This window comes from Mastomys coucha, unplaced genomic scaffold (assembly GCF_008632895.1).
Source record: "Mastomys coucha isolate ucsf_1 unplaced genomic scaffold, UCSF_Mcou_1 pScaffold22, whole genome shotgun sequence".
Lineage (NCBI taxonomy): Eukaryota > Metazoa > Chordata > Mammalia > Rodentia > Muridae > Mastomys > Mastomys coucha.
Genome location: NW_022196905.1, coordinates 231225309 through 231242881, shown reverse-complemented (window position 1 = coordinate 231242881; position 17573 = coordinate 231225309). Strand labels below are relative to the sequence as shown.

At 49.8% G+C, this 17573-nt stretch overlaps 1 protein-coding gene and 1 long non-coding RNA gene across 3 annotated transcripts in view; one reads left to right on the top strand and one right to left on the bottom strand.

The window, feature by feature from the left end:
- Mmp2 (matrix metallopeptidase 2) overlaps positions 1 to 1824 on the bottom strand; it is a 26756-nt gene extending 24932 nt beyond the window's left edge. Inside the window, exon 1 of the mRNA XM_031340858.1 lies at positions 1336 to 1824. Within this exon, the coding sequence (XP_031196718.1) occupies positions 1336 to 1488 (153 nt within the window). The 5' untranslated portion in view covers positions 1489 to 1824. The remainder of the gene's footprint in view (positions 1 to 1335) is intronic.
- Positions 1 to 17573, top strand: part of LOC116069871 — a 71627-nt gene that overhangs the window by 27726 nt on the left and 26328 nt on the right. The window lies entirely within an intron of this gene.

The window sequence follows — 17573 nt, the reverse complement described above, 5'->3', positions numbered from 1 at the left end:
TTCTCCTGGGGGGGGTTACTTTTCACTTTAAGTTGAACCCAGTACATTCCTGCTCCGGTCTCCCCAGGTGTGCACCATTCTTGGCCACCTTATTGCACTCTCTCCACCTGTTATATGGGACTCCTTCCAGGGGTGGGGGAGGGTCATTCCATCTACTCAAGGGGTCGTGCCCCACAGGTTGAGAACCATTGCTGTAAAGGAAGCCTTGTGGAGAGGGATATGGTGTGTCCCGAGGGCCTGTGATTCCTAGTCTTGGGTAGATTGGGGAGGAGGCTGGCTGGAAGATTTCTAAAATGATTGAATAAAGGCAGTAAAGATACAGATGCAAAGCATTTAAGCCAACCCATGGGCAGTAGAGAGGTGTCTACTCCTTACTGTGGGTATTCCTTTGCAGCTGCCTCCCTGCCTAGCTTATGCAATGCTGCTGCCAGCAAGCCCTACAGCCAGGCGCACGCTCACACAACAACATCTGAGCCGCAGCTCTGGAGCCTGGCCAAGAAGGAGGTCGTACAGGCCGCTGGCCGACCCCAGCCAGGCTCAGTCCGCCCCCGCCCCACGCGCCCTGGCCTTCTGCTTCTGCTCCTCAGGCCTGCCAGCCTGGCGGGTTGTTTCCTTGTGTCCTCGAACCCCAGGGAAAAGTTCAAAGAAAACTCTCCTCGGACCCTCCTGGACAACTTCTGGAGTAAAACAAGGCATCCATCAAAGTGCACATTCTGCTTCCCTCCAGCCTCAATTGCTTGCCAAATGGTCCCTTCTAGCATTGCACCAAAGGCCTGTCTCTAGATGTGTGCCAAAGTTTCCCAGAAGTTTGCCAAGCCTTGCTTTGGCTAGCCTTTCGTGCGCTAAGGCTTATACAAATTATATGCCAAAGAACACCCCCATTTTCAAGAGATTCCCCCCTTAAACTGATTGCCCTAAAGGCCTGACAAGATGCTTGCCAAGGGCTCTGTTGCCAGATCTCCTGTTGGGTCCAGAAGATATTTATAAAGCCCGCCTAGAACCAAATCCCCTAGGTAAGTAGACAAAGTCCCTATTATTCACAAAAACAACCCTTTCCAGATGTTTCTCAAGGCAATCACCTCCCTTCTTTGCTTCTTCCTGTCCCTTGGATATACCCCGAACTTCCCCAAGTTACTTATAAGTGGCCTTCTCTTACCAAAGCCCCCTCCCCATCATTTACAAAAGCCAACCTCTCCATCAACTGACCAAGAAAGAGACCCTCAAAGATGTTTACCAAAGTCCCTCCCAACGCTGTGTGCCAGTAGAGGGGGTCAGAGGGAGGGTGGCCTGCGTCTTCTATTTCCTAAATTTGTCTAAGCCAGCATAGCAACTTACCACTGCCAACTCTTTGTCTGTTTTGGGGGCGACATCGCCAGGGAACTTGATGATGGGCGACGGTGCAGCGATGGCACGGCCCAAAAGGCAGCACAGGACGCAGAGAACCCGCAGAGGGCCGGCGAGCGTTCCCCAGGCCACTCGTGCCTCCATCGTTGCGCTCCCGGGCTCCGCGTGTCACCCTGAGGTCGCTGGCTGTGCCCTGGGGTCCGCCCGGCTGGCGCCTGCTCCACAAGGCGTTCCCAGATCCCCTTACTCTATTGCCTCGGCTTCTCCGGACTCAGGGGCTCATAACGGGGTCCCACGTCCCAGTACGCACCGCTGCCGCGGGTGCTTGCAGGTTCTGGCAATCCCTTTGTATATCTAAAGTCTTGGGTGCACACAGAGCCTCCAGCCACCCGGGGAAGTCTGGATGCAGCGGAAACAAGGGCGGGCAGACGCCAGATGTGGCCGGCTGGGCTGGAAGAGCGCTGGCAGCACCGGGTGGAGTGGGGAGGGTGGGGGAGTGAAGTCTGACCCGCCCCTCTCCTCCCCACCCCCCCCCATTCTCAGCTTCTTCCCACCTCTTCTTCCACTCCCCATCCCCCTTCTGCCTTCAGCTACCAGAGGCCTTCTTGCTCCCTACCTGGGGGCCACCACTCCACCTCTGCACAGAAGTCCTCTTTCTCTAAACAACCCGTGTGAGTCTTGCAGACACTTATTTAAAGATTGGATCAGGGCCTTGTCTTTGGAGGGATACTGGGATCGGGATACTGAGCTCCGGGGCACAGGAGTCCGAAAAGTGATAGTTAGAAACAAGAGGGCCCCCAACCCATGAAGGTCCAAAGCAGAAATGTTAGATAATCAGCCATAGAGCCTCTCAAGGAGGTGAATAGGGGTAGAAAGAGCCAGATAGAAATTAATAGAATCTAGCCAGCCTTCTCCAAAATACACATTTACTTGGTTTCACTGGTAGTCCTCAATAGAACACAATACAGTAGCTAACACAGCACTCCATCCTGAGAAATGTCCCCCTCTCTTAGAAAAGACAATTGAGTATGCCCTTACTCACCCTGCCTCAACACCACCCACGCGCGCGCGCACGCACACACTCACACTCACACTCACCCACACACATACACTCATACACACGCTCACACACATACACATATACACACTCACACATACACTCTCTCTTGCACTCTCACACACACACTCACACACTCACACACACATACATTCACACGCGCACACATGTACACGCACACACACACATACACACACTCACACACACACTCTCTCTCTGGCACACACACACACACACACACACACACAACTCATAAGGACATTGCAGAAAAACTTCTTGGAAGATGTGACTTCTGAGCTGTTCCTGGAAGAGCTAAACCTTGGGGCACCGGGTGGGAGCAGAACAGACATTTCCAGCAAGCTTTATCAGACAAGGAAATCCCCGGTCTTAAAGGTAGAGGCTGTCCTGCCCCCAGGGGTCAGCAAGGAAAATCTGGAAAGGAGGTGGGGTTAGGGTGAGCTGGGTCTAATCAAGAAGCATGGGCCTGTGCTGAGATAGCTGGCCAGCATCACCTGCAGAACAGTATTGGAGCTCATGGAGATAGAATGTCCTGTATCCCTGGGCTTGGGGAAGCTCAGTGTCTTGGGTCTAGTCGTCTCCTGACAAGTTCAGGCTTGCCCAGCAAGCTGTAGAATGGGTTAACCAGGGTCAGCGGCAAGGAGTCTCTTGGGAGCAGAATCTGTAGGAGGGAGCTGGGCCATCTGAAGGGACAGCTCTGGCTTTGGGGGCTGGTGGGGGGAGTAGGAAGGACTTCTGGGGAGGGGCAATTGTCTTCTGGCTTAGCCCCATTTGGCTCCTGGCCACCCAGTCTTGTGGATAGCCAGAGAGCCAAGTTGGAGAGTGAGCGGTGAGAGCGGAAAAAGTTGTTTCACTTAAGCAGGGGTTGAAAACTCGTGGCTTGTGGGCTGAACAGCATTTTGAAATTTGGGAAGCCTTATGTAAAAATCAGACTTGCTGGTTTTGTTTAAAAATTTTCTAGACCTGGCAACCATGAGTGCCAGTTTCCATATGGCCTCGGCCACTAGCTGAGGCTAGGTCATCCTGTTCAGACAAGACTTTGTTACTCACTACCACCTGGTTAGGGATTCATGATTGTCACCTTTGCCCACATGTCTCCTACCATGTCAGGTGACTAGCTACCTTGAAGGACATTAGGGCTAGACCCCTCCTTCCTATACCACAGTTGTAGAGACAAGGACTGGAACTGCGGGATGCTATTGGTGAGAGGACTATGATCTGAATCATATCCCAGGAGACATTAAGTGCCAGAACTGCCTGGTAGTTATTAGCTGAGAACTAACTGAACCTGATTCCAGAAGCCCCAAACCTTGTGCAATTCTTATCCTGAAGAACACTTCTTGTACCATTCCAGAAAGTAGACCCAAATGGGCCTGTCAATCATCTGGGGGAAATTTATCTATTCTGGAGCCTTTAGGAACAGTATAGTGTCTACCTACAAACCCAGTGGTGCAATGGTGCCTCTAGTCCTTATGCAGTCTCTTCCCTGGTAAGCATTCTTTCCTTTCCTTTGTGAAAAACTATGTCTTCTTAATTACACTCTGTAGATCTCATCTGAACTCTTTCTAAAGAGATAAGCACACCAGGGAACAGAGAGGAGGCACTAGTGAAATTCTAGTGTCACCTGATTTCCTCCAAAAGCCTTAGGATGACATGGAAACCAAATAGCAGAGCTTTGGAGTTCCTATGAGGGAAAGAGGGAAATTTTCTTTTTAAATCCCTGGGTAGAACTGTGGGTGTTGTTTTTCCTACTGTGTGGGTTCTAGGGATGGACCCAATTCAGGTCATTGGGCTTGGTAACAAGTGCCTTGACCCATGGAACCATCAACCTAGCTCTAATTGGGATTTTTATAGAAGCACGAAGGAGTACATATGAGACTATGAGACTATGGACAACTATGAGGAGATTTATAACCAAAGAGACAGCCTCCAGGCCAACTCTCATTACCTATTTATAGTATTCCTCAGTGAGGGGCAAGGCCTCCCATGTCTCCAACGTGCAGCCATGTGACTCACTCACGTGTGCCCCATGAGCCTTCTCTTCCTCCTCAAGCGAATGCTATGCAGTCCAGTCTTGTGAGGGTCCTCACAGCTGCTCTGGTTTCATGACAACAGCATGCCACAAGAGTTTGCTGGCCACCCACCAGAAGCTGAAAGAGGTTAGGAAGAATTTTCCTGGGGCCTTCCTGGGGAGTGTGTGGTCCTGCAGAAGTCAGAGTGGGATTCAGCACCCCGAATTGGGGGAAGGTGAACTTCAGGTGCTCAAAACCACCTTAGTTATAGAAATTTGTTACATATGTGGTGGTTTGAATGAGAATGGCCCCCATAGGCTCATATATGTAAATGATTGGTCCCTAGTTGGTCAAACTGTTTTAGTAAGGATTAGGGGCTGTGGCCTTGTGGGAGAAGGTGTGTCATTATTGGTGGGTTGGAGATAAGGTTACAAAAGTCCATGCTAGGCCCAGTTGTACTAGAGATTCTCTCTCTCTTTCTCTCTCTCTGCCTACAAATTGTGGATACAATGTAAGCTCTCAGCTACTATTCCAGCACCATGCCTGCCTGCCTTATGCCATGTTCCTCACCATGATAGTTATGGACTCATCCTCTGAAACTGTAAGCAAGACCCCAATTAAGAGTTTTATTTTTATAAGTGGCCTTGGACATAGTGTCTCTTCACAGTAATAGAAAAGTAACTAGTAATACCATACTCCTGAAAAACTACCCAGACTGTAATTAAGCCCATGTTAAGCTATGGTAAGCATTTCATTCATTCATTCACTCATTCATTTATTATTTCACTCTCTCATTCAAGACTTCTTCTATGCATACTGTTCCAGCTGCTGAACTCCAGTGGCATTAGGGTAGAGTCTGTGTCACTGCAGAAATAGGAATTGCTTCCTGAAGTCCTTGGGCAGAGGTTACCTGGCCAAAGTCAGTCAAAAGTCTAATCAGAAAACGTTGAGTGGTGGAGAAAGGAGGATGTGTTTTTTGTTCTCCATTTTAGCCACGTTGGGAAGAAATGGGTACCTCGACCCTGATCCCTGCCTTCTGACTTCAACCAGAGTTTCAGGGTACAGGGAGGCAGAACAAAAGTGAAGAACAAGAAAAGAGCATAGCCAAGCATGTTTGGTCTAGTGATGGTCTGGCCGATGACTATCTCAGGTCTGGTTCTGGCTCCTGTCGGCTCCAGGGCATCATTATGAGGGACAATTTGTTTCTTATTAGGAGATGATTGTTCCTGCTTGAGAAGGGCAGGTCACTTCCAGTCAGAGTGTGGAAGCTTGGGAAGCTCGCTCTTCCTGGAATTCGAGATAAACTAGGACTCAGAGAACAAACTAAAGAGCTAGAAAGACAGGTGTTCAGGATCATTGGTCTTTCCTCACAGTGGCAATGCAATTGTCAAAAGCTTTGGAGGGGTGGACATCTATCATCTGTGCCTTCTCAGGACCTGGTCTTTAGTTTAGGCCCTATGGTGAGGAATATTAGTAATCCCCCCAAAACCAGATAGGAGCCAATCTAATATAACTCACAGCAGGGTCTTTATTCTATTTGAGCTAGCTCGGATCCCCATAATGCACCACTGTCACACAGGACCGTTTTGGTGGTGGGGAGCCCCAAATGTCTATTGGGGTAAAGTTTTACAGTAAACATCAAGCAGGGAGTACATGTGCAAGTATCTAATTGGAAAGCTACTATGGCCTTTAACATAATTAGCTGGTGCTGGGAGTCCTATCATAAACTTAATTTCTGCTCCCCTTTGCATTGGTGGTCATTTAGGCAAGGGGTGGGCTTGTAATCTGGGGGTGCAGGTTTGTTGGGGGAATAACCTGGAGACACTGGTCTTGTTGAGGGTGTAACCTGGAAAGGCTGATCTTGTTGGGGAATAGCCTAGAGACTGGGTTTTATTGCAAGTGCAACTTGGAAATTGATGCTAGGTACCAGCCTGTTAGTTTACCTGAATTCAAACTTAGGTCGGGTTCTCTAAAACGGAGTCCTAACTTACAGGATTTGGCCTCGCACTTCCAGCTCCACAGTGACTGCCTGGCACAGACTTGGATGGAAAGTGAATCCATACCCCTTGGCAAAGCAGAACTCAGAGCTGGGCTTTAAGAATCCATTGAAACCAGCCAATAATTCAGGAGCTTTCGCCGATCTCTGTCTGGGATGTACCTGCCTTTCAGCTGTATGTGAGCTTGGTATGGCACAGGGTAGGAAAAGACCAGGGCCTGCCTGAAGTGGACATGACACAAAGATGACAGTGGTGTCATGAGCAAAGGAGAAAGGGGAACCCCCCTCCCACTTCCTCTTCCCTGCCCCCACTAGGCCATCCAGCCTCCCAGCCCTGTAAAAAGCTATGCTACATTGGAAGGTTTACTGAGTAAGCCAGTAAGTCCCCTTGACTGGCTTTGGCTTGTCCTTGCCAGAACCCTATTTATATGAGCCAGGCTGGCCCTCTGGGAAACTTTGGGAAGCCATGACCCTTGAGTGCCCCCTGCTCTCCCCTACTTTGTCACTGGGTCTTGATATCTCCTAAGATCTGAGAGGCACACCCCTAGCCACCCACCCTCATTCTTTCCCCAGGGCCCAGAACTCACAACCCTCAAGGAGTCTTGGCAAAGGCTTCCCTGGTGCCAGGTGGATGGGAATGGTTCTAGGCTGCCACACACTGGTGGCTCAGGATGGCCTGCAGAGGTGGAGCCTATGTCAGTGAGTCCCTCCGGTGCAGTCACATTCCCCCTCTGGTTAGAGTCTAACCCCACAGCAAGGTCAGCTCCAACATTGTTTGATGCTTTCAGTGTCACACTCAGTGTTTCCTAGGCCTACAAAGCCTTGGGGTGGGGAGGGTCTCAGTTCGAGTACCATACCCTCAGTGAAACTGTCCCTGACTGACTGTCCCTGAAAGCATTCACGCTGGTGTTGATCCCTTTATGGTAATGACATGCATCTGAAAGCAATCTTCTCTTTAAAAGTCATTTACTTGTTTGTGTGTGCGCACGAGAGTGTGTAATGTATGTTTATGCGTCCATACATGCACACACAAAGGCCAAAGGAGGATGTCCGGTGTTCTGCTCCATTTCTCTCTGCTCAGACTAAGTCTGAGTCTCTCATAGAACCTAGAGTTAGGCTGGTGTCTTAGTTAGGGTTTTACTGCTGTGAACGGACACTCTTATGACCAAGGCAACTCTTATAAGGACAACGTTTAATTGGGGCTGGCTTACAGGTTCAGAGGTTCGGTCCATAATCGTCAAGGCAGAAGCATGGCGGCATCCAGGCAGGCATGTGGCAGGCATGGTTCGGGAGGAGCTAAGGGTTTTACACCTTCACCTAAAGGCTGCTAGCAGAATACTGGCTTCCAGGCAGCTAGGATGAAGGTCTTAAAACCCAGGCTCACAATGACACACCTCCAACAATGCCACACCTCCAAATAGTGCCACTCCTTGGGCGGAGCATATTCAAACCATGACATTCCACTCCCTGGGTGGAGCATATGCAAACTCCTACCACATCTGGTAAACAGGAAGTCTCAGCTCCTTGCTCCAGTCTCCTCCCTCTACCAGCCCTGGGGTTCCATATTCATTTGAGACTGCCTGGTTCTTTAAAAACCAGGGTGCTGGGATCCATGTTCACTAACAAGTCAGGATTAGCATTCTGTATAAACCCCACCCCACAGATAACTGGCAGCAGCCAGGTATGCTCTCCCCATGGTTATCTGGCAATGGCCAGGTAGGCCTGGCCCTATAAAGGGGCTGCTTGCCCCCTCCTCTCTCTCTTACTCCCACTTCTCTCCACCTTGCCTCTTGCTCCCTTGTTCCCCTTCTCTCCCCATTCCCTTCCCCCATCTCTCCAGGTGGTCATGGCCAGCCCCTACTTCTCTACTCTCTCCTTCTCTCTGCCTCTCTCTACCTCTGCTACCCTCTTAACTCCTCTCCCCATGCCCTAAATAAACTCTATTCTATACTATACCTGTGTGTGTCTGGTCCCTCAGGGGGAAGGGATTCCTCTGCATGGGCCCACCGAGGCACCCCCTTCCCCCACACCTCGCCAGAACATATTCTTATAGCTCTTTCTCTTTTTATGATCACAATAGTTCTCTCACCCTCTTACCCGCTGACCCATCTCTCCAGCCCTCAGAACAGTCTTATTATTTCATTTCTTTCTTTGTATCGAGTCCAGCACTACAATGTCAGTGATTTCGCCAGTTTCATACACCGGAGCTGCTCAATAAATACTTGTCTCAATAACAACTTGAATAAATGAATCATTCTCCAAAAAATGAACAGATGGAAAGGCAGCCCCAAGCACCAGAGACCACAGGCTTCTTTTATGGCCCTCAGAAAGGCAGAGGACAAGAGGACAGGCAAGACCCTGTATGGTCTACACTGAACCAGCTAGGTAGAGCAGCTAGGTGGAGGTCCTAGCTGAGCTGGAAGGACACAAGAGCAGTTCATGTCCTTACCACCTCCACCTTTCTGCCTTCCCTTCTTGAACTCTTGAGTTCTGAACCATTGCTTGCTCCATGCTCTTGGCTCCTCCTCCTTCTCTTCCCATGTCCCCATCTCCTAACTGTGCCCCAGACCCACACAGCCTTAAAAAGCAGCTGCCATATGTCTGAGAAGCTCTGGAGGAAACGCACCACTAGAGAGTTGTGACCTGGACCTACCCTATCACTCCTATCTTCTAGTAATAGCACACCTACTTCTTCATGGAAACCACACTTCCTTCTGAGTGTGGGCTTCACACCAGTGGAGGCATCAGGACCTTTAGATCTTCATGCTAAATGGGCGCAAGAGTGAGCAAGCGCATTAACAATTCCGTTTTTAATTTATTCATTAGCTTTCATTAACTTTCTCTGACTGTGAGGACCGATCCTAGGATCTTGCACATGCTAGGGGAGAGCTGTCACTGAGCTATATATTTTATTCAGTTTATTTTGATTCTTTGTAGCCCATGCTGGCCTTAGTTCCTGAGAACTAGGATTACAGGCTCCATGCCCTGACACACTGAACTTGAGTTAAGTATATTTGGTTGGGAAGGGAGGGATATCCCTTAAATGGGGAGGGAGGCAGAAGACTTCAGTGATTTTTGAAACCCTGGATCCAGTTTTACCTGAAAGCAACATAACCTTAGATTTCGCAGTTCAATGAGCTCTTTTACTATTTAGTGCAACTTTGGTAGCATTTTTATTATTTATACCCAAGAGTGCCCTAGGAAACAGTCCTCAGTGATCAAGGCTAGTGAGCAACCATCACGGTGCCAGACAGAGTACCTGGCATTTCTCCCTCCATTAGGGGTCCAAAACTTTCTGCTTTGGCACCCTGAGGTAGAAGAGATAGAAGGTCTTCACAAAGGGGCCAGAAGTTCATGGAGAAAGGGATCCTGTCCCTGCTATTGTCTGGAAGCTCAGGTTCATGGGCCAGTGAGCTCTTCGTTCTTGAATTGTTTCCGACTGGCTGGGATCCCCCAGCAGGGAGGACTCCACTGACCCATGCCCCTTGGCTGGGAAACCCTTGATGCTCAGCTTTCAGGGCCTCTCAGGGGGACTTCCCAAGGCAGCGGAGGATGGCAAGGAGGCCTGTCTACCATGGTGTTTGATGGAAAGCCTCTTTGCAGAGCTCCAGGGAAAACACCTCAGAGCTAACAATTCCCACGGGTGGGGTGTAGGAGGGATGGGCCTTGCTGAACCTTGCAGCCAGCTCTTCTTGTTCTGTCTCCTCTCCTCAGAGCAACTCCAATTCCCTCCTACATCCCAGAGTGAATCCATCCTGTGACAGTCCTGGTACCCACAGCACCACGGGTCCCCCGGAACTGCTTCTGAATCAGGAGAATGCTTTTTCCTTGAAGGCATTGGCATGTTTGGGTAGTGCCTTTCTAAGCTGGTGCCTGGAGAGAAAGAGAGCCCTGGGGAGAGAGAGGCTCAGTGGGGACACAGTTGCTGGGCCATCTAATGTGCTAAAGGCTGCACATTCACCACTGTTGTCAGTTAAGATGACTCCTACAGACGGCCCAGTATTACCTCTCTGTCTTATAACCTAAATACTGGAAGGCAGACTGGCGGGAGGGTGCTGGTACCCCTGGCTTAGAGCTGAGAAAACTTTGATGATCCACTTGAGGCCAGGGACCTAGGATCCACACTAGGATATCCTTGTGGTTTTCTGTTTTCAAAGTCCTTGTATACTTCCTGAACTAGCATCTCCCACACCTTGCCACGGTGAGGTGAGGGAACTAAACTGAGGCCCTGAGCAGGACTTGCCAGGGCAAGACTACAAGCAAAGAACACCAACCATTCCGAAGAGCTTGCTTTGAGCCAGGAAGTGTGGTAAGTGCTATTTCACAGAACACCCAGTGGACTCTTTGTTGATGATAGGAAGATGAGAGCCCAGAGAAGTTAAGTGGTTTGATCAAGGACACACAGCAAGTCTACACCATGCTGGCAGCTGAGTCTGTTGAATATTTCCATGCAGCTGCTGCTAGTACTTGAGTCACTCCCCAACCCTACAGTCTTTAGCCCACTCCCAGAATCCCCTCTGCCCCTCGCTGATCTCCACTTCCTGACTCTCCTTAGTCCAGAAATAAATCCGAGATTATTATACTTTCAAAGTCAGTTCAAAACACACCTCCAGGAAGTCCTCCCAGATTCAGAGCCAGTCATCAGCAACCATATTCATGTATAGATAGATGGTGGCTTGTTATCTCGATGACAACCTCCCTTCCTTTATTGGTCCTGTAATATGAAGACAGACACTCGAGGCTGTGATGACATGGGCAGTGCTCATTACACATTTAACACGGCCTGGCACACATGCAGTGGGCCCTCAAAAACCAATCACTCTCTTTATGATAATGTGCTGTCTGCAGGTTTCCCTTACACAGTCACAGTCTCCCTCCCCCCCTCCCCCGCCACCATGTGTTTGTATATATTAGTTCAAGAGATGAAAGTCTTCAAGTGCCTACTGTCTGGGTAGAAAGTGCCTAGCCACTGCCATTTGGGGCTCCAGTAAGAATGGAGTTGATGCCACTCACTGTTCCTGGCACAAGGCCTCTGAGGGAGGAAGCACCAGGCTGGGAAGGCCTCTGCCCATCATCTTTCAGAGCTCTGGTTGGTTCTCTAAGGCCCACTGTTTCAGAGTGGACAGGCCTCGCCATCTGGTGGCTGCTATTGAGAAAGCAGCCTCAGGGTGTCCACTGCCTGGGTTGCTACATTCGCTGGGTTTCAGCTCCACCTAGTGAATTATATGGACAATCACATCCAGTCCTGTCCGCTTCAAGCCTCACAGTCCCATTGGCTTCAACCTCAAGTAGATTTTTTTTTTTTTTTTAAATCCAAGTGATAGGAAGAGAGAGAGACCTGGGATAGGGGAGGTGTCCAGGAACGATGCGGTGTCCTTAGCTGTGACTCACAGCATTGGGGCTATGGAACTCGAAGAAGCCACCTGATGTAGCCATGCAGGAACCCCAGTGGAGCAATAGAGGCACCAACCCACTCATAAAACTTTTGACCCAAAATTTATTCTGTCTACAAGAAATGCGGGCATGGGGGAGAGGGGCAGAGACTGAGGGAATGGCCAACCAATAACCGGCCCAACTGGAGACCCATCCCATGGGCAAGCACCAGTCCTTAAGACTGTTAATGATACATTGTTATGCTTGGAGACAAGAGTCCAGCATGGCTGTCCTCTGAGAGGCTCTGCCCAGCAGCTGACTCAGACAGATTGCAGACACCCACAGCCAAACAGTGGATGGAACTTGGGGACTCTTATGGAAGAATAGGAGGAAGGATTGTGAGCCCAAAGGGGATAGGAACTCCACAGGAAGACCAACAGTCAATTAACCTGGACCCTTGGGGTTTCAGAGTCGGAACCACCAACCAAAGAACATACACAGGCTAGACCTAGGCCTCCCTGCACATATGTAGCAGATGTACAGCTTGGTCTTCATGTGGGTCCCAAAGAACTGGAGTGGGGTCTATCCCAAGCTGTTACCTGTACCTGGGATATGTTCTTCTAGGTGGGCTGCCTTGTCTGCCCTCAATGGGAGAGGATGAGCCTACCCTCACAGAGATTTGATGTTCAAAGGTTGGGGGATAGCCAGGGGGACTCACCAACTTAAAGGAGAAAGGAGAGATGAGGTGTGACAGGTGCAGTGAGTGGAATGTAAAGTGAATAAGTAAATAATAAACAAAAATCCAAGTAATATATAGTATACAAATTCAGAATTTGAGGGTGTAGAGGATTTAGCCATATAGCCTAGATTTTAGACTCAGTTCTCACATGTTCTTAACTCTGGGAAGTTTATTCGAGAAGCCTGGCTATAAGGAGACTTCCATGGATGTGTTTGTACACGTGACCCTGGGCCCGTCGCAGGGTTAATAGGTTCTCCCTTCCCATTTAACAGAGCTTCTTTACTACCTGTTAGCACTTCTGGACACCCTTAGAGGGCAGCAGGGATGACCAAGGCTCTCAATATTTTACTTAAAGATGTCCTGGGTGGCACATACCTGTAATCCCAGCTTTTAAAGGTTGAGGTAGGGGGATGGCAAGTTCTAGTCCAGCCTGGGCTACAGAGCAATAACTTATGTCAAACACCAGAAGGCATGAGGCTGTAGGTCAATGACAGAGTGCTTGGCAGGCATGCACAAGACCTGGAATATAACACTACACAAGAGAAACAATGATGGGTATCACAGGGACAGGACTTACTGACTCTCAGTCTAACTTACTGGATCATTTATCTCTCTGTCTGCCTCTTACTATAGCGTTCATATTTATCTCACCTGGAATGAAGATGGGTTGGGGACTGACCTGCTAATCCCAGGCAGAGACCAGGAGAAAGGCTTGTGCTTGTTACTTTGTTAGCTGATCCTATTCAAAACACTTTCATTGGCTGGTTCATGGGGCTCTGGAAACATCCCTGGGGATGTATTCTTATGGACGGTATTCCTCTATGTGTGAAGAAACCAAGACCCAGAGATGAATTTCATTCAAGGTTGTACAGTGGGTGAGTCCTGAGGACAGTGAGGGAGCACTGGGGATGGTGAGGGAGCACTGAGGACATTAAGGGAGCACGGAGGATGGTGAGTGAACACTGAAGGCAGTGAGGGAGCATTGAGGATAGTGAGGGAGCACTGAGGATGGTGAGGGAGCACTGAGGATGTTAAGGAAGTACTGAGGACAATGAGGGAGCATTGAGGACAGTGAGTGAGCACTGAAGACGGTGAGGGATCACTGAGGACAGTGAGAGAGCACTGAGGACAGTGAGCAAACACTGATGATGGCTATCTCTGCTCACTTCCCAGGCTTGGACCTCAGGCCTGAGGTATACATGGTACAGGCACAAATGAACCTCCTCTTCTCCTAAGAAGGAGAAGCTAGGCTGAGGTACAGGAGTCGAAGTTTAGCAGACCCTCATAGAGTGACTTTGCTCTTGGAAAATGTCAAGAGCTAATCTCTGCCTCTATAGCCTGCTGGTTACGCCAGTCCTTCCAGTGACAGTGCCTGGCTCTGTTTTGTTGTTGTTGGTTTTTTGTTTGTTTGTTTGTTTGAGAATCCAGTAGATTCTTTTTCATGGGCAGCAGCCATCTTCCCCCTAGTGCTGCATGGCCTCCTGCCCCAGGCGGCTGTAGCCTAGGACCTCAGCTCTGGCACCACACACCCTTTAGTTAGAAATACTGCCACAGATGGCTTTGCCTGTTGCCCTGGCAGCCAAGCTCAGATGCCCAAGCTCGCTCCCCGCACCCTGCCTTCTACTCACTCACACCTCCCCATGGTCACACCACTCCCAAGCTGCTCCAGTCACAGGGTCCCCACTCTGTAACTGCACTATCCCACTTGACAGAGGCAAGGACCCCCTCCTTTCTCTGTTGAAACCTCCTTCGAAGACTGCCTTTGGTGGAGCAGGGGTGAGGTAGGGGGTGGTAGGGGGGTGGGGAGAGAGGTCTGGAAAGGGCTGGGGTTTCCAAAGCTCCCGCACAGGCAATACCCAGCTTCTTCAAGGTAGTCCTTCATTCATGGGCACAAAATAGGTTGAGGCCCTGGTAGGCCTCCTTTCTGAGCCACTGGGCACTTTGATGCAGATTCCCAGATTGCCACACCCGGCCCCGCTCTCTCTCCTATCTGCCCCGCCACCCCCAGCACGGGAAGCAGAAAAGGCTGGCCTTACATCTGATCTGCTCAGAAGGGGCTGCTCTGTCTTTGGCACCTGTGGCATGGTCGATGTGTTTTCACACTACAAGAAAGTACACGACCACCTACCAGGAGGAGGCCTGCTGGCTGGACCTGACAGGAACAGAGAGGCCCAGCGTGCACCAGAAGTTAATACGATGGGACTTTCAGGATGCTCAGGGTAGTGTGCCAGTCCTCCCATTCTAGAAGGAATCTGGGAGGACTTCTTAGAGGAGATACCACTGAGGTGGAGGGCCAAAGGCCAAGGGTGTGTGAAGCATGGGTGTCAGGGTCAGAAAAGTCTTCCAAGCCCACACACGTATATATAAGACATACTACACGGTTGGCCTTGAACACAGAACCCCTGGCTGGTGAGCAGGATGGGATATGATGACAGCAGAGGCCCAGTTGTGTGATCCAACTGTAAACCCTGCCTTTCTCAGTGAGCATCCCGGCTCCCTAGCCACAAATGCTGGATCTAGAGAGAGATACACTGGAGACTGAGGACTACTGCTAAATCCACAAAGTGACATGCCACCCAGAGAGATATATTCCCGCTTCTGTTTTAAAAACAAGCCATTGGCATATCTGACACGTGGGGGCATTGGGCAGCAGGGACAAGTCAAAGTTTGCCACAGCCCCTACCCCCAACCCTTGTTGTTGCGTGATGTCCACTTCACACCTGTTTGGTCTATGGGAAATGAGCAACCACAGAAGGGGTTGACCAGGTGTGATCAGATTTCTTCGTAAGATGTTTAATCCTAGAAGAGCTGTCAGGAGGCTCGGGTGCGGGAGCTCATCTAGTACAGACAGATGGCCGGACCTCAGGGCTGACTTTCTTTTTTGTTTGTTTGTTTGTTTGTTTGTTTTTTGAGACAGGGTTTCTCTGTGTAGCCCTGGCTGTCTTGGAATTCACTCTGTAGACCAGGCTGGCCTCAAATTCAGAAATCCACCCGCCTCTGCCTCCCAAGTGCTGGGATTAAAGGCATGCACCACCACCGCCTGGCTGAGGGCTGACTTTCATGGTAAAGAGGTGGCCAGGAACTTTGGAGACAGACTGGAGAGAACGAGTGACGGGTTGCCACACTCACTCGCTTCTCCTTCTGCTCCATGGACATTTCCCATGGTTCTGGTGGCCCTCTCGTGAAGATCATGGATCTGTTTCTCCTTGTCCACCACAGACTACGGTGTGGATCACCCACATATCCATCCACATCCTTGTGGATGGTGCCTGAAGTTGGAGTTTGTGGCTGGAAGAGAGAAGGATAAGCGTGCCAACAGCCAACCACCACCTTACCTGTGAGGCTGTTTAACCAGGAGACCCTGCCCGGGAGTCCATTGGGGTGCTGGGGTGGGAATTCTATAGCCCTGGCTCCTTTGGTGGCTAGAAATGGGGGTTTCTTTCTTCTTTCTCTTAAGTTTTGTCATTTTCCCAAGCATGCTAGATTTCTGTTGTTGTGGAAAAATACTCGAGATAAACACATTTTAAAAAAGGAAATACTTATTTTTTGCTCGGGTTCAAGTCATGGTCCTTTGCTCTATTGCTTCTGGGCCTGTGGTAAAGTAGAACATCGTGAGGAGGGAGGGAAGATGACTGGTGTGTGTGTGCATGCACGTGTGTGCATATGTGTGTGTATACACATGTGTGCATTTGTCTATATGTATGTGCATGCATGTGTGTGTCTGCCTGCGTGTGTGTGTATGTGTGTGTGTGTGTGTGTGTGTGTGTGTGTGTGTGTGAGAGAGAGAGAGAGAGAGAGAGAGAGAGAGAGAGAGAGAGAGAGAACCCTCCTAGGGAACACTTATAACCTACCTACTTCTTCCAACTAGGCCCCATCTCCTCAAGTTTCCCTACTACCCAATAGTCCATTAAGCAAAGTATCCCTCTGAGGATGAATCTACTGAAAGAGGTTAGGGTCTTCACCATGCAACCCCTTCCTAAAGGCCACACCTCTGAACACTGATACACTGGAGAGTAAACCTTCAACATGTATATTTCTGGGAAACACTTGAGCTCCACAGTAGACCAGCAAGGGTGACTGAGCAAGGCGCCCTCACATGGCTGCCGAGAGGGGAAGACTTTGCTTATTCCAGGCTGAGAACTGCACCTGACACATAGTAGGTGCTACCCTACTGTGTGAGTGGGAGTGTTCATGTTGCTAGACACCCTTGTGGCATCAGCAGGTGGCACTTGGCTGAAGAGCTATTTCGTAAGGGTAGGAGGACTGTGCTGTCCACTGCCTGGGGTCCTGACACATTCCTGTCCTCACAGTCTCTGTTGCAATACATACTCAAGGGTGAGACAGCTCCAGAGGTCAGAGTTGACAGGGAGGTGGCCAGATGGGGGCCAGAAGTGAGCACAGCCACTGTATACAATAGCTGCTTGAGCAGGCAGTAGTAGGCCTGGGGGGTTGAGTATGACTTGGGGACACTGAAACTACAGTGGACAACACAGCTGAGAGCAACCAACCACTGATAGGGACAGGCAGGCCAGGTGGCCTTCTCTCCTCTGCCCCACTGTGTCAACTGCAATGGGATGGCTTTTTATGTTGAACTGGAAGGATTTGTGGCGGTGAGAGGCTCAGATACTCTGCCCCTGCAGAGAGAGAAGAAACTAGGACAGCCACCTACCAACTTGATAAAATTTCTGTGTTCTCTTAGCAACTTTCCATCATCTCCAATAGACTGGAGCCAAGCAGCAGACATCCCTGAAGCTGAATGTGCTGTTCATTTTATACAGCCTTACCAGGTCTGCATCTCTTGTATTTTTGTCCACCTGGTTCCCACGGGTAAATGAACTGGCAACCCCTTCCTCCAGTACTACCTCCATGCCCACTAACCCTCTGTAATTTTCTATAGTCTACAGGAGAAACCTCAATGCCTCAGCTGGAACAAGACTCTACCATGAGCAATCCAGGCCTAACCCATGCCTCTGCCTCATACCTCTCTCTCTCCCGTTGCCCTCATACCCCAACCCCTCATCTGGTGTTTGTAAA